Below are 20,395 nucleotides of genomic sequence, written 5' to 3' on the forward strand. Positions count from 1 at the left end.
ACCCAAATGTGCATTTGGTCCCATGCAAGAAACCAAAGCTGAGCTTTGCCACAAACCCTGGAACCCCATATCACACTACAGGTGTTCACTGTCCACAGTACTTTACCCATGTGGCAACAGGCTAGGCAAAACTGGTCCCAGGTTCAGGTGGGGAAACTGAGGCTCAGTGGGATTAAGACATTTGCCCAGAGCTCCTGAGGGGCATGGCGGCAGGGCTGGAAGGGGAACCTGGGCCCTCAATCCAACATCTAGAAAGCAGCCTGATACAGCAGCCTCCCCGGGTCCCAGTGGGCTGGCTGATCTAAAGGCTGAAGGGGAACACATCAGTTCGCCTGTCCTGTATAGCCAACTCCAGGTGCAGAGACCTGGCAGGGTCCCAGAACCCTCTGACTATAGCACAATGAGCCCAGGTGGGAATGGTGAATCAGCAGACCCTTTTCACATAGCCCCCATAGTCGAGTGCTGCCCCCACATGCGGCTCATTACAGCCCTCCCATTGGGTTTTTAGCAGTTAGTATGAAATCACAGCAAACATACTCAAACTGCCACAGCCACACCATCTGTACCTACCACCCAGCACTGTGTACCGCGCAGGGATTTTCTGTTCAGTCATTGCTTCTGAATAAGAGAATCAGATGTGAAGCATTGAGACCTCAGCGCCGAGATGTGATGGCCACACAGATTAAACACACATGTACATGAGTGCCCCAACCCTCATGGCCTGACTCTCGTTCCAGCTCTCCTGAAGTGAGGATGGGCAAAGGACAGGTCACTGGGCCAAGGCTGGTGCTGCTGCCCCCTTGCTATGTGACCCTGAGCAGCCACATGACCTCTCACTTCCCTCTCTTTTTCTGGTAAAAAGTCACACTTCGGGTCCTGCTAGGATTTAGCAAAGTAAGTCATGCAAGTGCTTCCTCAGGGCCCATGAATGGCAGGGGATATCTGGGGTGCCTGCATCTTGTGGGCCACAGCAAGCAAGGGTGGAGGAGCCCAAAGACATGCAATAGGGCAGCCTGACCCACCTCTATACAAACCCCAACATCCCCAATGTGGAAAACTCTCTGAAGACAACTCCATCTTGCCCCTGGGTTCTCTGCTTCCCAGATCCATGGTGCACTAAATGCAAAGCTCAAATCCATGGGGCACTAAATGCAAAGCCGGATGAAGAAGGTAGGTGTGCTGAGGGAGACTCTTGGAAGTTGGCAGCAGAGGGCGAGTTCACAAGCTGATCCCATAAGGGTGCAGGGGGAGGTGAAGGGGCCGATGAGTCTCCAAGAAGACCAGAAAGTGAAGTTCTACACCTCCTGGCTGTGGGTAGAGTATGTTTGCCCAAGGTTCCACAAATGCAGTGCTGCTCTGCATGTGTGTACACGTGTGCACCTTCATGTACGTGTGTGCGCATGCACACAAGCATGTTTGCAGTGTTTCAGAATATGTGTGTGCAAGGATATGTGTGTGCAAGCTGCATATATAGTCATATGTGCACATGAAATCTGTGTGAGCACTGGGTGAGATGCATGTGGGGGTGAATGTGCATGTGTGTGCAGGCTGTGGACTGTACGTTGCATGTGTGCATGTACACATGTGTGTTTGCCATGTTTGAACTAATGTACAGACTGGGCACATAATTTTGTGTGCTAGCACATGCCTCTGTGTGTGTGTGCAATGTGTATGCCACACACATACAAAAAGTGTGAGTGGTGTGTGACCTCTATGCTTCTGTGTATATGAGTCTACATGTATGCATGAGCCTGTTTTGTTCCTATTTTTCAGTGCAGTAAAGAGGTGGATGCCACTCCCATAGGTGACATTCATGGGTCCCAGGAAGCCACTGAGGGGCATGCAACCTCAGCAGGTGGCAGGGATGCCTTTGCTGAGTTTCCTCCTTTAAGGTAAATGACGTTGTGGTGTGTGTTCACAGAAATTATTTCTATGCAGGTGTTTCTGCTCACAGGTCACAGAACATCTGTTATAAATCCGCATGGCCTGAGGGTCATATACTCCCTCCTGACTTGTTCATCAGTGGTCACACCAGGCAGTATAGATAGTTCCCATTTCCTGGTCACCTAGGGGACAGGAGAGAGGGGGCCTTTTAAACCTCCCCCTCTGTTGCCAGTACTGACAGGTAGGCCTCAGGTAGGAACTGTCTTGGACAGGTGATCACTCCAGGTTTCAGAGATGATGGGGTAAGAAATGGAGTCACCTTACCCCTACCACAGCAGATTAAAGGGAGAGGCCATCTAAGACTGGAAGGTCAGAATAGAAGGCCTGTTCAAAGGAAGGACGGGGCATGTGGTTTTGTGGCACCCACAGGTGAGGGACTGTTAGGGACACTCTGCCTGGAGACTACAGAAGGAAAGAGACATCCTGACCAGGGCACTGGAGAGACACTGAGTAGGTAGGGGAGAGATCAGGAAAGGCAGTGAATCCTCTGCCACCTGACGATTGCTTTTGGCTCTAGATTTCTAATAAACTGGCCTAGGAGCTGTTGCTGTCACATAAGAGTGTGTACATGCATGAGAAAAGTCCTCAGAACCCTCAGCAGGACATGCCTAGCTCTCCTGAGGACCGGGCTGAGGTCTGAGGCTATAACCAGCAGATGAAGGATCTGTAGGAAGCCCTGTGGCAGGAGTCACCTGTGGAATCATCTTGCCTCATCTCAGCCCAAATACAGTTAAGGGGGATCCCTGCCCCTGCTCCGTCCCCCACACCCAGCCTTAAAAAGTCCCTTACCCAGGCACCAATCAAGGAGGTGGCCACAGTCGGCCCTGCTGCTGGCTCTACCCCATGCCCTTCCTGAGCCAACTTGGGAAAGAATTCCAGTCGAGGAGGAGAGTGAGGGGCCCTGATGTCACATTTAACAAGGTGCTTTGAGGAGGGCACTGAGCCTTGGATCCTCTGAGGCCTTCCCTAGAGCCCCACAGCCAAGAACCCATGGGATAGATGAGGGCAGGCAGGGTGGAGGCAAGAGCCACTCCAGCACTGTTTGCCAGCAAGGACCTGACCTAAGGGCCCATCTTGCTTCAAGTGCAGGCCCCGTGGCCTCTGCTCTGCCCTGGGCTGGTGGACAGAGGGGCCCTCGTCCTCCCGCCGTCCTGCTATGGAGCAGGTGGCTACGAGAGAAGAAAGCGTACTGACCACTGGGCAGTTTAGGCCGCGGAGGAGCAGGCTTCTTCGGAGGCAGAGCGGGAGTGTCCTGTTTACTTTTAAAGGGGTCCTCTGAGAATCCTGCCCCTCCAAAGGAGGAGGTGAAAGGGCCAGAAGTTGGGGGCTGTAAGAGAGGACATGAAAGAGAGGCAAAAACATTGTTAAAATGGGGGCAGTGGATATCCACTGAGTCAACGCCCAAGTACAAGAGCCTGGCTAGGCCCCAACCCTCCAGGCTATGCCACATGGTTCCCACTTGGACCCAGGACCTCACAAGCCCACACTTTCCTCCACTTGCAACAGCAGGGGTCATTGGCCTGTGAGAGGTCAGTTGGCCTGCAAGGGGGCAGGCAGCAAACAGAGTGGGCATACTCCAATAGACTCATGTTGTGAGAGGGCTGTCCTGATACATGTTTTTTTCCTGCCTGGGGATCAGGTCCTACCTGACTAGGGGGTCCCCAGGTTACCACTCAGGTTCAGAGATGTTCACCCTCATACTATCTGAGGAACTCCCATTCTCCCAGGGCCACCGCCACTCTGACCAGCAGCTCCAGGTGCTAGGTTGGACAGCAGCAGATCCTTCATGCCCCATAGCTGCCCCCAGGCCCAGTGCCCGCTCAGTGAGTCAGATTGGAGCACACCCTCCAGCCACCAGCATGGAAACACTGTCTCCAGCAGGTTCCTATCACCTTTGACCCTCCTTGACCACCTCCACCTCCTCCAGCCCTATTCTCAAACCCAAATTAGGCCACACTACCGAAAACAGAGATGCATGGGTTCATGGGTAGGTAGGTAAGTAGATGACAGGTGGGTGGATATGTAGATGAGTCAGTAATGCTGAGTGACCCTGATGCTCAAAGTCAACTCCAGCACTCTTCAAGGTCCAGAAGGTCTTTATTTTGGCCTCCCGCAACCTAATTATTCCACTGCATCCCTGTAGGTACTTCTATGCCACTCTGATGACTCCATAGTTCCCATAGTTCCCTGAACCCTCACCTCCAGGTCTCTGCACACGTGGGTCTCCTGCTGAGGCAGTCAACCCACCCAGTCCAACTAGAGTCCCCTTTCTTCCTTGGAGTCTGACTGAACGTCACTCCACCTCCACAGCATTCCCTGACACCCCTTCCGGCCAATTGTTCCCACTCGATATGCCGTGAGACCTGACAGGGCATGTGTGACCACACCAAACCACACCGCACTGATGAGTGTCCCGGCCCCTTCCACCTACCAGGAGGTCTGGAGGGCCAGCACAGTTGATGGGCAGCGCACCTGAGACCACATGCGACTCTCCCATAAGCGCCAGCACAGTGCCAGGCACGACAAACCTCCGCCAACAGACAGACAGACGGATGAGTCACAGATGGCCGGCTCACTTGGATGACAGGTGAGGGGCCTCAGGCATCGCAAAGGAAGATGACTTTCTATAGGGGTGGGGGCAGGGACCACTTTTACTAAAACAGAAAATAATGAAAAAAGTAAAGGAGCTATATCACGATTAGAAACAAAAAGAAATTGGTGGGAATAGGGTAAGAACACCAACATGTTTCTCAAAGAACAAAGGAAAGGAGGCTTGCCGTGGTCTGGCTGGCAGGCTAGAGGGAAGGCTCTGGGAGCAGCACATGTGATTCTGTCCCTAGTGGGCAGACCTGGGGACAGAAGACAAAACAAGAAAACAAAAGCACACTCTGGGACTTTCTTATAAAATCTGGGCCCAAGAAATTACGGAGAAGTCCTACTGCCACTTCCCGTTTACTCAGAGGGAAACTGAGGCACAGAGAGGCGCCACAACCTCAGTGGTAGTGAGGGCAGGACAGCATTTTCCACTACCCACTAGGGGTCCTGGGCTCTACCCTGAGCATCTGGCACACACCTCCCCTCCAGCAGATCTGGGGCCATGTTCTAGGCTCTCTAGCCTCAGATCTTTGGGAGAGACATATGGATGTGGGAGGAGGCAGTGCAACAGGAGGTCCATGGTGAGAAAAGGGCCGTCTCAGCCCTGCCACCTCCAAACCACAGCACGCCTCAGTTTGCTCATCTGTGACATAACAATGATGGCAGGCCCTGGCTCACAGAGCTGACAGCAAGAAGGCAATGTCACCCAGACAACGTGGCAACAAATCACACAGTGATCATTATGCTACGGACACAGGTATAGACACCTATGAGAATCTGCAAAGGCCCATCAGCTACCAATGCTTTATTTCTGCTGCTTTCCATTATCCACACCCACAGAGACTTTCCCAGAGGGAGCTGCATGAGGCATGCGGTGTGAACCTGTTTGGTATCATTGAGAAGGGCATGAGGGCAAAGGAGGCAGAGAGGGAAGGAGGGAGGGATCACTGGTTCTTCATTCCTCCTCCACCCTTTGCACTGAGAGCTCAGATGATCCCCACAATTGCGTCAGGGCAGGAATCAAATCCATTTTCTGAGTGCAGAGGCAGCGTGAGGCCCTATGAGTAATCTAGTCTTTGTCTTAGGTGCTGGGAAGGCACAACTCTGGGAAAGGGGTACAGAGGAGAGCCAGAGCCCTCTGAACACATCCCTTCTGCTTAGATAGGGCAACCACCCTGATATAGAGCACATGGTACCCTGTCCACCAGTATCCACACAGATGCCCTGACTGGTGCGAGCCCTCAGCTGGGGAGGAGGCCTGGGCCACTCTACACCTGGTGTAACTTGTGGGTCTGCTTGCTCAGAGTTCACAACTTGTGAGATCTGGGACACCATACAGAGCTGCAGCCACCTTCCAGTTGGCTGGGAACACTGAGAGCTACGCAGCCCCTCTTCTGTTTAAATCTGAAGAGCAGCAGGCTCACTCCAACAGGAAAGCCTTCCAGCTGTGCATGCCACACAGTGAACTTCCCCACTTTCAATACCCAAAGGCCTGTGTCACTTTTCATGACTTCAATCTCCCCAAGTCTTCTCCTTTGGGACTTGCTCCTACTGGGGCTGCGGCTGCAGGGAAAGTCGCTATTTTTAGAAGGGTTTCAGTGAGAAGCTGTTAGGTAATCTCTGGGCTGGAACCAAGTAAAGTGTGAGGAAAAGACAAGACAGAAAAGCCACCGTGCAAAGCAGCTCTGAGAGACACATTTGGGGTTCACAGTGTAAACAATCTGTTGAACGTAAACAAGTTTAAACTTCTAAGAAAAAGCCCTAAATGTGATTGGGAATTACTGCAAAACAACAAAAATGGGCTAATGACCAGCTATATCTTTCACAGGTGGTTTTTTTCATGGGGGAGGGTTAACTCATGAAATTCAACTCTTGTTTTCATTCTCAGATGTTCCCTGATATCTATTTTGGGGCATTTGTTTTTAAAGCAAGATAATAAGAGTTTCTGATCAACACGCTCCGGAAAAATCTCTTTAGGCATTGGAGGGAACTCAATTAAGAGTCCAAAGTACCCCTTAAAGGAATGGTCAACACAGGACACTCAATTCCAGGTGGAATTTAGAAAGACACCAGTAGGAACTGCCTCCCCACCCCCTTCAGATGGAGAGAATCTGACAATGTAAAAAAAAAAAAAAAAGCCAAAAGAAAAAAACACCTTCTTACCACCTTACTTTCATTTCCTTCAGCCTTTTATTTATATACACTATGTTGTTCTTGAAAAACAGAAAGAGAACCAAAAGGGAAAAACAGAGCCGTAAGGTTAGGGCTCAGTGTTTAGCTACACAGGTGACATGCCACCAGAACTAATGGGATAGTGGAAACAAAACAAAGAGGCAGGGGACACATTTTCCACAGCCAAGCCAGAGCTCCGTCCCCCCAGTGTTACAGACAGGAAGGGATGATGGCCCTGAAGTCACATGTCATGTGTGTAAAGTCTGATGGTAGCCCCAAGAACAAGGAGACAAGAGTTAAAAGAGGGAAAAACAACTTGAGCGCACACTGCAGTCAGACTGGTGGGCCAGGTTCTGCCCCACCGTGCTCGGCTCTTCTGAGGCCACTGGATACTCAGAGACTGCCAGAGGCAGGCCCTCCACTGGGACTCTTCTCAAAGCAGGGGCCTGGCTCACGTGCTCATCCTTGTCCTAGCTCTGGCCACCACTGACTCAAGGTTGTGCCCTCTACCTTGGGGCCAGCCTCCAGCAGGTAGAAGACCACTTACGAAGACTCAAGAACGTACTGGAACCCCTTCGCTGGAGATTGCTGCCACCGTGTGGCTGAAGTTTTCTGATCTCAGAGATTGGTTTTCTGTTGGCTCAGTGGGAACAATGGACACAGGAGGAGGCTCTGATGGCCCTAGTGTCTCTGGCCAATGCAGTCTCCACTGTCCAGGTTACAATCTTTCCCTACAAGGATGGAGGCTCCTTCTCCTCCAAGCACTGACACTACACCTCTGGCCAGAGCAGGATTTGCTACCTTGACAGTTTATGTTCACACCCTTCTTTGAAAACCTAAACAGCATCTCAGATGTTTCTCGGAAGCTGCACCACAATCACATATTGCTAACCACAGGCATGCAGCACCCAGATAATCACTTGTTCCTGGGGTTGAGGGAACACAGAGCAAAAAGATGCCTAGGGGGTGGGGGGAGGGAGTGACTGATACAGGACAGTAGGACAGTTCTCCCTGTGGGCTGCTGAGGCCAAGGATACTCCAGGCTCCCTACCCTCACTGCCTTCAGGGCCCATAGATTCCTCTCTGACTATGAACCTCCCCAATTAGGGAGAGGCTGTGTTCTGCTTTTGCCTCCCCCCCAACCTGGACATCTATAAAGACATGGAATGAAGGAAAAAGTGGGCAGCATCTAAAAGGACCAGTCTTCAACTGTGGGAAGGTTCAAAGCCCAGATGGCACTTGATACTGCTTTCCTCGATTCTTAGAGAAACACTCCCGTTCAGTTAAAATTAAGGGATATTAAAAGTACAAGAGAGCAGACCCTTCCACTACCTTTCCCACTCACCAAGGTCAGTGCTTTTGATTTCACAGCAGTTTCTTCTGGAATTTGTCACAGTGATCATGGTTTTCTATTATTTCTTGATTTGCCATTTCAGAAAAGTAAATGAGTTGTTGCTGCATCCAAGATTTCACCCTCAACCCACCTCCCACAAGTGTTCTCTCCAGAAATAACAATGTGGAGCTGCACTCACAGACAGTTTATGAAACTGGGACCAGAGAAATGCTATCCAGCCCAACAGTGGATGTGACTGGTCCTCGAACAGCTTACTTTTCCCTAGTGTATTTCTCCTCTGAGCCCAGACGTCACTCCCATACCCCTCATAAGTTCCATCAGACTGACAGCTCCAGACACATGGACCACTCTCTTGGGTGCCTCCTGCCTGCCAGCCTCAGCTACCCACCAGGCCTGGCTCCTGCTCCCCTCCCCAGTCCTAGTTGTCTAAACACCCTCTCAAGCTTGTTCAGTCACAGCGATGACATCATTGCTTGAGAGCCAATGGCCATCAGACCCCACTGAGCACCAAAGGACACTAGCGGAAGCAGGGGGAGGGAAATGGGTCCAGTCAGAGCCACAAGCGCATTCTAGACCCTGCCTGCTTACCCACAACTACAATGTGGGGAGGCATTTCAAACTGAAAGGTGGCGGGGAAATACATACGTGGCATAAACAGTTAAGCCTGGCAGCCCACAATAAGACCACGACAAAATCACAAAGACACTGGCAGAGGTACAGATCCTCCATGGGAGGGGCTTTACCTTGGACATCTGGCTGAAGTCAGCAAAGCCCTCGGCACTACTGAAGGACCCACTTCCGAAGGGGTCTAATGTTCCGAAGGGACCTGCAAGCAGCACCAACAGAGGCAGTTACAGGCCAGTCAATCACATATCTCCTGGGGTCAAGGGCAAGTGCAGCCTCTTCATACTCAACAGCCCATTGCAGGAGAACAGGGAAGATCGTGTTTCTTGGCCAGTGCATGTAAGAGCCCTCAAAAAGGGCTCCACCCCCAATGATTCTGGCTGGTGCTTGATGCACAGCTTGGCCAGACAATTTCCCACTGTGATAGCCAGCTGGGAAGAGCCAAGGAACTCAGTGCTCTAAGCCAGCATTGTTCATGGCCACTAAAGGAGCAACAAGGGCCCTGTGGAAGCAAAGCCTGCTGCCCTGCTAGGTCAGGAGGGAAGGTGTTAGGGGCAAGAAGCAAGCAACATGATTTATGTGGGTAGGTCATCTGTGACCCACCACCCATATGAATTATGTGGGAAGGCTCTCCACACCATGCTTCCCACGTAACTTATATGGGAAGATCATCTGTGAACAGCACTCTTTCTCCTTTGACAGGGTGATTTACCTTTACACACACACCCCTAGAATATCACACTCTGTAACTAAGAAGCAAAGTGCTAGGCAAGGCAGCAAAGATCAAGCAGGTTCTGTTTTCAATAGTGAGGAGGAGTCCATAATTTTTATCTCCCTCAGAGCACAAGCCAGTACTCTTTCTTTTAAGGGGGAAAAAAAATCCAAAGGTACAAAACAAAGATTTATGCAGAGGAATGAGTAGAGAACCAAAATCACCACTATCACTGAATTACTTCTTACTGCCAAGCTTTCTTTCTGGAAAAATACCAGCTCTTGTTTGGGAAGGTAGGCAGCCAAGTGGGTACTGATTTTGGCTTAACTGTCTCAGGTAAGGCTCCAGGTGCCACTGACTAATGACATAAACACTGAGGACACATTAGTGTGGGATATGAATGTATACTAACTGGACTGAAACTTCCACTGCCAACAGTCAGAGGGAAAATAACCCATCATCTCACCTGATCCTTTTGAGGAGACACTGGAGGATGAGAAAGGATCACTGGATTCAAAGGGGTCGAGCTAAACGAAAGGAGAGAAGGAGAGAGGGAAAGTAAACAGTAGGTCATTTGTTCCATCATCCATTCATTCAACCATAAACAATCTTGATGTCGCCATAGACAAGTAAGAGTAAAATCCCAACAGATAAATGCTCCAGCGGATAACACCTGTAAACTCTGGACAAAATGCAAAAAAAAAAAAAAAAAAATAGGCAACCACCTGAGGGAGAACTGAAACTTGGCAATAGAAAACAGTACAAGATTGAGTTTTCCATGTTGACAGGTACAATCTAAAGGTATTAGGCAGCTAAGACTCCAATAACAAACTCACTGATTTTCTGGCCTAAAGACCAGCGGACAGAGCTGTGGGAAAGGGCTTGGACATCTGGAAAAGAGACAAAAAAGATGGGAGCCCTGATTCCATGACACATCTTCCAAGCTTAGGGCTGACCCATAGTTGTGTGTGGTGGGCAATCTCGGAGCAGCCTGCAGTTAAGACCACAAGAACAAGATTGACAAGGAAAGTCTGCAGAGTGAGTCTCACCAAGTTTTCTGCTTGCTGAGACAAAACGATCCACTCATTGGAGGAATACTACAGAATCTACTCTCCACAAAAGAGCACTCTCAGTGTGTAGGATTTTTCAACGTATAGAGGACCAGAAAAATGGATCCTTAAAGAATGGGTTCTCAAAAAAATGAAGCCAATCCCCAGATGACCAAGATGTTAGAATTCTCAGGTGAAGACAACCTTAAAGCAGTGTAAATGTGCTCAATAAGGTAAAGGAAAATATCTCAAAGTGGATGGAAAGCTAGGAGGCTTAACAGAGAAATAGCAACTATAAAAAAGAGATAAATGGAAATTCTAAAACTGAAAAGTACAATATCTGGAATAAATAATTCACAAAGTAAACAACAAATAAAAAAGTGAAATTAAGACAGATCAGTAGAAATGACCCAATCTGAAAGAAACAGGAGGAAAAAGGAATGTGATGAAAACAGAGCCTTAGGGATCTATGTGGATAACAACAGCAAAAGGTGTAATATGTGTGCAATCCCAGAAATAGGAGAAAGAGAAAAATGGCAGAAAAAGAAAACATTGAAAGAAATAATGGCTGAAAACTTACAGATTTTGGTGAAAGACGTAATTCATAGATTTAAGCTGCTGAGCAAACCCTAAGCAGAATAAACACAAAGAAAATCACATTCAGACAGTTCACTGTCAAACTACAGAAAAATAAAGACAGGCCCTTGAAAGCTGACAGAAAAATAGTACTTCACAAATGCGAAACAACTATAAAAAAGACACTTCCCATCAAGGACAGATAGCAGTGGAACAACATCTTAGAAGGGCCTAAAGAAAAAATACCACACAGGGCACTAATACCCTCAAGAATGACAAAAAGTAGACCCTGATTACAAGAACTACTAAAGGAAGTTCTTCAAGTAGAAACCAGATATTGAAAAGGAATGAAGAGATCTGAAATAGGTAAATAAGTAGGTAAAATTAAGATACGTTCCTTCTGCCACAGTAGCCACTGTAGAGCAGCAGTCAGGGCTCTGTGCTATGCTGTGACCTCACAAGGGCTGCAGGGCATGACCCAGGTGGTGTGTGGTTTTGCCCATATGAGTGGTATACCATAGAGTTGCTCAAGGTCTCCAAGGACAGGTGGACCTTCAAATTGATCAAGAAAAGTATGTGTGTGTGTGTGCGTGCATGCACGCGTCGTGGGGAAGGGGGTGTGGGGAAGGGAACACATCCATGCCTAGAGGAAAAGAGAGGAGTTGAGCAACGTCCTGGCTGCCACCAAGTAAGGGAGCTGTCAAGAAAGACTGAGTCAGCCCATAAAGAGAAATAAAATCTTTTCAGAAAAAAAATTAAAAAATAGAAGACATCTATTTCCCTCTTTAAAATACTATGAATAAAAGCAACATTTACAAGATTATCTTGTGGAGTTTATGATATACTTAGATGTATTGCATTCATAGGACAGCTATGATTGCTGGTTAGGAGAGGTGCATAAACAGATCTATATGGCTGCAAGTTTTCTACATTTTACATTAAGTGACATTATGTCAACCTTCAAGTAGTCTATGAAAATGAAGACTGTATATTGTAATCCCTAAAAAATAATAAAGAAAGGTATAATTAAAGAGGTCGACAGATACTAAAAAATGGAATTCTAGAAAATATTCAAGTAATCCAAAAGAATACAAAAGGGGGCACAGAGGAATAAAGAGGAATAAAACATAATAAAAAAACAAGCAAATAATAAAATAGAGGACTTAAATCTAACTATGTCAAGAACTGTATGTATCACATGTTAATGAACGAGACATTCCATTTAAAAGGCAAGGATTTCCCAGACTGGAGAGAAAAACAAGCCCAACAACACACTGCTACAAAAGACATTTCATATATAAACACTCAGATAAGCTGAACATAAATAGATGGGAAAAAAGATAACATGCAAAGAGTAAGCATCTATTTTAATGTGATAAAATAGACTTCAAATCAAAGATATCACCAGAGGGAGAAAAGAAACCCTTTATAATTACAAAAAGGTCACTGATTCAGGGTCCACAATGTCATAAACGTGTAAGTACCTGAGAAAGCTTCAAATATATGAGGAAAAACAAAAAGAATTAAGGGGGATTCAGGCAATTCCACAATGATAGGAGATTTTAACATACACATAAACCTTAGCACCTGGTAGAGCTAAATGACAAACAAACGAACAAAAGACAGAACAATACCATCAACTACTTTGACATAACCAGCATTTATAGAACATGCCCCCCAACAACCGCAGATACACTTCTCCTAAATTACACAGATATGTTCACCAACTCAGACTGGAAAATGAGTCACAGTAAATTTAAAAGGATTGGAAACAGACAAAATATATTCTCTAATAACAATAAAATAATTGGAAATCGACATTGTATCTATGGGAAAAAAACAAGTATCTAGATATGAAATGACATACTTCAAATAATTTGTGGTTCAACAGAGATCACAAGGGAAACTAGACAATATCTCAAACTGAATGGCAATGAAGATACGACATATTAAAATGTAAGGGATGTAGCCCAAGCTATGCTGGGAGGAAAATTTGTAGTTTTGAAACTTACGTTAGAAAAGAAGGTCTAAATTCAATGATCTGAGATTGGATCCTAAGAAATTAGATGAGCAAAGTACTAATAAAAAAAGTAGGAGGAAGGAATTAATAAAGAGCAGAAGTCAGTGAAAGAGAAACAAACCATTAAAAAAAATTAACAGTCAAAACTAGGTTTATAAAAAAAATTTGGCCCGTAGAAAAGACAAAAAAATTGATAGTAAGAACACAGCTGGTTAACACCAAGAACAAAGGGGGCTCTCACAGCAGAACTTATAGACAGAAATGTTACAAATTAATCCCCACAGGGCCTCCCTGTTGGCGCAGGGGTTAAGATGCAACCTATGAAGCAATTCGCAGCCACTGCAGCATGAGTTCAATTCCCAGCCGGCCAGGGAGAAACCCACATGGTGGGACAGACCTCTCCTGTCTCGCCCGCTGCTCCCCTCAGCAGTGTATTCAGTCAGTCTGCCCGTTCTGTTCCCCACTCTCTCTCTGGTGAATCCTCTCACCCCCTGCATCTCTGGCCTGTACCCCAATTCTTATAAATAAATTTGTAAATAAATTCTTGTAAATAAATCTTTAAAAAACCAAACCAAAACAAAACAAATTATTCCCTACCTTCCAGGATCTCTGTGACTAGAATTATAGACCCATAGGTCTCTGAAGAAAGGAAAGCCCAAGAAGTTAAAAAGCTGGGTACAGAGATGTAGTAAGAACATGAAGGGAGGATATAAACTGCCCTCACTTATACACAAAAATTCTCTGTTCCTTTTTTTTTTTTATTTTTTAACCCTTTATTGACACCAATGTGACCCAGTCTGGTCAGCCTATCATTGTGTAGAACATGTGGTTTACTACATTTTGGGGGACAGGTGTCCGTGTGTGTCTTCACACTAGGTGCTGCCAGGCTGCAAATACGGGCTTCTCGTGCGTGACCAGGCCCTCAGAGGCAACCTGATCCCAACCTGATCCCATCAGCACTGTGCTCTAAGAATGGTAGTGTGGTGTGTAGAGGCAGGGGGTATGTGGTGCTTTATCCTGGTATTGTCCTTGTTGGGAGAGAGAAAGTGGGGCAGCAGAACAGAGAGCTGGTGTCCTGCATTAAGTAATGGAGGCACAGAAAAGAATTGGATGTGACACTCTGCTTCATAGGACCAGGTGGCCTTCACAGGAACTGGTGACCATGATATCTAGAAACAGACTAGGCCAGTGATCCAGTACCTGCACAGCCTCACGCAACACACAAGGCCCATATCTGTCAAGCCAAACGAGCAATTAGAAGTATGATGCCCTAAGTCACAGAGGAAGAGGAAGGGCTGCTTTCATTCGGGTGCCACTCAGGTATCATCCGCGCCTTCCCAGTGTCACTCACCTTCGAAGGTAAGGACGGGTTTTTCGTGAATGGGTCTGAGGTAAACGGGTCATTCTTTGTCTGTTTCTTAAAGAAGTCGTCAGGGGCAGAGCCTCGGAATGGATCACTTTCTTTGAAAGGATCCCCTCCAAATGGATCTAGGTGTTTGGGGTAAAAAGGAAAAAATTCTCCATGAATAAAGAACATTTAGTGAAAGAACCCAAATATAAAAAGAACATGTTAATTGACCGATGCAATTTATGTGGCTCTACCAAGAAAGGGTAAAAACCATAGTGATAGAAAGGAGGTCAGTAGTTGCCGGGGACCTGGGAGTGGGGAAGGATTAGGGAACCTTCCAGAATGAAGGAAATGTTCTCAATCCCACACGACTATACACATTTGTCAAAGTGTATCTCATTATACACTTAAATTAGGTAAATTTTGTGTGTGTATAAATTATCCTTCTCAACAAAGCAGATTTTAAAAATAGCAAAGATAAACAATATGGGTAAATGCACAGTCAGCACATTAGTGGTTGTCAGGGCCTAGAGGAAAGGGATGGGAAGTGATTGTACCTAGGGATGAGGTTTCCCTTGGGGCGATGGAATGTTCTGGAACTAGATAGAAGTGACAGCTGCACAATGTGCTAAAATGTGCTGAATGCTACTGAATTTTAAATGGTTCATTTGTGCTATATGAATTTCACCTCAATAAAAATAAACAAACAGGAAGCATAGTCCCCACACCACACCCAGTGTGCTCCTTCCCTTCGGATAAGGTCACTCTGGAACGGGTCACCTAGGTAAGACCCATTACACAGTGACTGGATGAGGGCGAAAACCACTTTCACCAGGAGGAAACAGGACTCTAGGATTTCATGTAAGGTGCCAGTTATCCTTCCCAATCTATGCTGCTATGACTCTGGATGTGGTGACAGAAGTTCCACCAAGTATGGACACCACTGATGCCGCCACAGTGTCACAGCAGGCACAAGGGATCTAGATTCCCCAGGCATGACCAAACAAGTGCCTGATACCAGCAGCTTCTTCTCTATTTTTACTCTTCCTGGTACAAGACAGGCAAAAGGGCACCAGACTAACCAGAAGGATGGTGTCACTACCAGGTCCCTCAGAAACTAAACCCCTGAGCCACATCACAGGAGACCCGGGAGGAGGCTGGAAGATATCTGTCCATTTCCCTCAACGTGAACAACTCATGATAGCCTTTCTTACCTGCTGAAGCTGTTTGTTGCTCTGCAAAAGGGTCACTCTGGAACGGGTCACCTAGGTAAGAGAGGAATGTTGAGATGCCTGTTAGAAATGTCCTTGGCATCCTAGTAGGAGCACAGAAGCAACACCATCTGAGACATTGAAGGCAAAATGAAAGCACAGGTGCCTGCTCCCTGCAGAATGGCCAGGAAAGTGCAGCAGAGCCAGCACACACTCCCTCTGTGCTGGGTGTCACTTTTGTCTCAGCTGCCTCCCACCTCCCTCAGATGCCCCCTCCTCATCTGCATGCCAGCCCTAGAGCATAAGAGTGTGGAGAGCTGCCTGTTTCACCGCCCAACCTATGGCACTTCAACCTCAGTCGAGAACTGGGAAGAAGTCCCACTGGCCTCACCCAGTCTCGGCAATTTTTTTTTTCAGAAACCTATAGAGAGCTTCCCTGGAAATACTGTTCTGCTCTGAAAAAAAGAGAAATGTGGGAAATGTCGTTTCTAGAATTCTTTGATATTCTTGACTTGTGCATGGCTCTAGAGGAAGCTCACAAGGTTGAGACCTGAGATGCTATGGGAATTTCTTGCTTACTAGGTACTTTCATAATCTCCAATCATACCATCTGACTATCTTGTCAACCCTGTGAGGTGAACAGGGAAGGATTTGCCCTCTGGGGGACCAGAATGCAGATCTGTTTCAGGGTCAACTCAGCTTTAATGGGGCATCATGTGGACTTGGAGCCCACCCTTCCAGGTACCCCAGTGCCTCAGATTTTTTCTACTTAGAATAGGGCAGAAAACACAAGGGGTTCATTAAGCTCAAATCCCTTTCCTCCTCCACTTCAGATGGGGTCATCTCTAATTATGCTAAACAGTAGCCTTTCCATGTGGAAGGGGGTTCCCACAAGTGAGATACCTTTGAAAGGATCAGCTCCTTTAAATGGGTCAGATTTGAAGGGATCTTCAGCTTGGAAGGGATCTGGATGCATTTCTTGTGCATTGTTGCTAAATAACAAGGCTTTATTTTTGAAAGGATCATCCTGTAATTTTGTGAAGAGAAAGGACAGGGATTTTATTATTTCAGATATAAAACACAATATAGAATTCTATACCTAACTCACATTTCCCTTTTAAGTGAAATTAAAAGTTGGTTTTTTTAAAATCATTGAAGAAATGTGGGTTTTAGCTAATAATCATGCACTGACACTGCCACATAAGATGTTTGCAATGAGGAGGCTGGATCTGGGACATGGGGATTCTGGGACGTGGGGATTCTCTGCACTATGCCTACAATTTTTCTGTAAGTCTGACACTCTTCCAAAAAAGCTTATTTAAAAATCATTGAGTGGAAGCAGTCCAAATGTCCATCAATAGATGAGTGGAAAAAGAGTTATAGTCTAAAGAGTAATGCATCATTTAATATTTCAATCAACAACAATGGACCTATCTCATACATAGTGGTGGTCCCAACAGGCTGTACCATGTAGCCTAGATGTGTAGTAGGCTGTGTGATCTAGGCTTGTATAATTATACTCTATGACATTCACACACAACACATTTCTCAGAAAGTACCCCCATGGTTAAGCAATGCATGACTATATAATTGAGATATTGTTCAGCCTCAAAAAGAAGGCATTTCTGATACATTCTAAACATGAATGAACCTTGAGGACATAGTGCTGAGTGAAATATGTCAGATGCACAAGGATGAATACTGTGTGATTCCACTTACATGAGGTCTCTAGGGGAGTGATGTTCTTAGAGACAGAAAGTAAGATGGTGGGTGCCAGGGGCTGGAGGTTGGGGAGTGTTTAAGGGGAAGATGAGAAATTTCCGGAGTTTAGTTCACAAAATGCTAATGAACTTAGCACTACTGAACAGTTTATTTAAAAATGGTTAAGATGGTAAATTTTATGTTTTGTGTATTTTACCACAATTAAATTTCTTCTAATCATTGAATCAGAAAAAAGGTAGTATTTTTGGAATTTTCAAAAAAGAAAGTGTAAGGAGCCACCCCAAAGTTGTAGCTATAGGCCTCATTCAAAGGTGTGGCTACCCTCAACATCTTTTTGTCAGTGAGTATATACCTAGTGGGCATTTAAACAAGCACCATTTCCACACCAAGAAGCACGCTGGCTCTTTACATCCTGGGAGGAAACAAGAACTCATGCAGTTAGAATCACTAGAGCATATTCAATACTTTGCATTTTTTTTTTAAAAAAGCACTTATTTCTAGAAACAAACAAGTATATCTAAAGCAGAAGAAAAAAAAATTTGCTTCTGAACAGCACATGTGGAAAGGGCTGAGAGAGGGGGCTGGCCATATGCACAGGAACAATGCACTTGGTTTAGCAATTCAGAATCTATTTTGGTGACCAGAGACACACCCTCAGTGAAAACACGAAGGTTTCTGTGACTGTGACACACAAGAGTACAACACCCTCAATGAGCCAAGTCTGGCAAACGTGTGAGTATGCTGGGCCAGGTGAGTGCATCCATTATTCCAACTGACCAGAACTAAGTAAGAAAAGACCTGGGGCTTTCGCAAAAAAATATGGACAATGTTGAGAGCAATGACACCAAATGTATCAAAGGAAAATCCCTGCTAAGGCGTTGGCAGACCCAGGCTGTCCCCTTGGGGGAGGAAGACGGTGCTCAGGTGCTGGGCTGACAGGAAGAAGTGACCAACACCCCTACCCTTGGATGATTACAGATTTTTCTTACCTGGGAAAAATTATCTGGATACTCCAACCACAGGGCTCCCCAAGGGGGAAACCAAGCCGGGTTCTTAGGCAAGTAGGTACAGGTTTCCAAGCTCTGCACCCCCAGTTGGCATGGACAGCACAAGGATCACAAGATGCAGATGCCCAACAAGCATCCGATGGGGCTCTTGGACACAGATAAGTGTGACTCAGAAGTCCTGATCTAAGGAAGCTGGGAGACCAAAGTGGGAAAGAAACCCCTCACACTGCACAGGGAGGCAGCTGGACAATTCCAGAAGGAGGACAAAGAGAAGTAACATTCTGGACAAAGCAGTGTATTAAGAATGACAGTTTAGACTCAGAATAGAAGCTCCTACTACTTTTTAATTGGTGTGGATTTACAAGTTGGTTGTGTTTGTATTTATTTGTTTGTTAATGTTTTCAACTATCACTTGGAAGACTACTAAACAGCAGAAGACGAGAGAAGAGAAAGATCCTGGGGCTTGAGCCACAAGCCACCTGAGCTGAATAATGGGCCTGCAACCTCTCAGGAACAATTGTTTGCCTGAGGAGACAACCGCCTCCCCCTTTAAATGTGAAGCCCAAGAAGATTCCAGCAGGGTTCATGTTGACAGGGTAACCACTGTGGTTTGATGCCATTTCATAATCAGAGCAGAAAACTAGATTTCCCCACCACAGATGCTACAAGTGCCATGATCCACTAGCCACTTCCCAGTGAAAAGTGGTCTACCAGGCAAAGATCAGCACAGGTTTGGAGGATATGTTCCTCAGCAAAGCTAAAATACCTTCAACAGCAAGTTCAGTGACCAGTCTTACTTTCTGGACTTCCTAGAAAATAGATATGAACAGCCTGGAAGGGCACCAGAGGCATCTGTTGATAGTCCCTCACCTTAGAAAGAGTATGTGGTAGGGGCAAATTGGGAACCCAAGCTCCAGGGGTGGGGAAAGCCCTGATTGTGAACTTCTGCCAATTCCGGGGTGTAATTACTCCCATAGTGGCTGATTTCAAGTTACCAAAGGTAACTTACAAAACTTCTATTTAATAATGGGCACTGGAGAGTTTACAACACCAGCTCGAGCAGGCCCCCATGGGTCAGACATGACAGACAACCCAATCTTTCCCAATTGATGAGCCCTCAATTAGGCATAAGTCAGTCTGAGATGATTTAACTTCTTCTCTGTGACATGAGTTGGTTAGGAAGCTATCGTCAAGAGCAAGAGGCCAGTATTATCACTTCAGATGAAAGGAGAGGATATATATATATATATATATATATATATATATATATATATATATATGGATTTAGCAATTTTGTGATACTCGGACAAAGTAATACCGTGTGAGCAAAGCACTAAACTGAGTAACTTTGGTAAAACTGGCCAGTCTTAGAAAACTTGAAATGTACCTCTGTGATTGTACTGGTCTTAGAGAACTAAGCCCATCCCTTTCATCCCGTCTCTGGAGCAGTCTTGAAATGTTCAGGAGTAAACAAAAAGCCCTCTTTAATGTGTTTATTAAGAAATGGAAACAAATCCCAAAAAGATGCTTTTAAACATTGTATTTATACAAGATAAATATCATTTTTCTTTCAGAGACTGGGTGCAAATTTTATGTAGCATATCTAACATCAACATCCTGAGACAATTGGCTATCATGTAAACTTTGCCCCACTTATGAGATAATTAAAAATAAAGGTAAACAATGGGGGGAGAGGGGTGTCACGGGCCACTTTGGAATTGCCACTTCACTGCCACTTTTATCCAAGGAAACCAATTGTATCAAAACATGCAGAAGAGTTTAAGGGTGAGGTATTCATGAATAAAAAGGGAACAGGGTGAGCAAGAGTAACAAAGGCAGATGAGACAAGGGGAGTCTGCTGGGAAGCTGAGGCACACACCGCAATAGCCAGAGAGCCAAGAGGCAGTCCTGCCTCACACGATTCATGAGAAACTGATATTCATGGTCTAAATGCAGACAGTAGAGTTGCAAAGGGCCCCAGAATGGACAAGAAACCTCTACAGACTCCTAAATAGGAGTGGGTATTTGAAAGGCAGAGGGAGCCTGTGGGAGGCAGAAGGT

General features: G+C 46.0%; 1 protein-coding gene across 11 annotated transcripts in view; it reads right to left on the minus strand.

The window, feature by feature from the left end:
* Positions 1 to 20,395, minus strand: part of EPS15L1 (epidermal growth factor receptor pathway substrate 15 like 1) — an 80,104-nt gene that overhangs the window by 12,255 nt on the left and 47,454 nt on the right. For 6 of the 11 annotated variants that reach the window (XM_054693342.1, XM_037506076.2, XM_054693341.1 and 3 more), the window contains exons 17-22: positions 16,509 to 16,632; positions 15,609 to 15,659; positions 14,398 to 14,534; positions 9,868 to 9,928; positions 8,809 to 8,891; positions 3,139 to 3,271 (exon numbers count right to left, since the gene is read on the minus strand). In XM_054693342.1, coding sequence (XP_054549317.1) covers positions 3,139 to 3,271; positions 8,809 to 8,891; positions 9,868 to 9,928; positions 14,398 to 14,534; positions 15,609 to 15,659; positions 16,509 to 16,632 — 589 coding nt within the window. Of the gene's footprint in view, positions 1 to 570; positions 619 to 3,138; positions 3,272 to 8,808; positions 8,892 to 9,867; positions 9,929 to 14,397; positions 14,535 to 15,608; positions 15,660 to 16,508; positions 16,633 to 20,395 lie in introns of all 11 variants that reach the window. The other 5 variants (XM_037506082.2, XM_037506085.1, XM_037506084.1 and 2 more) reach the window with 2 other exon arrangements.

This window comes from Talpa occidentalis, unplaced genomic scaffold, assembly GCF_014898055.3.
Source record: "Talpa occidentalis isolate TD23 unplaced genomic scaffold, MPIMG_talOcc4v2.1 talOcc4.12, whole genome shotgun sequence".
NCBI lineage: Eukaryota > Metazoa > Chordata > Mammalia > Eulipotyphla > Talpidae > Talpa > Talpa occidentalis.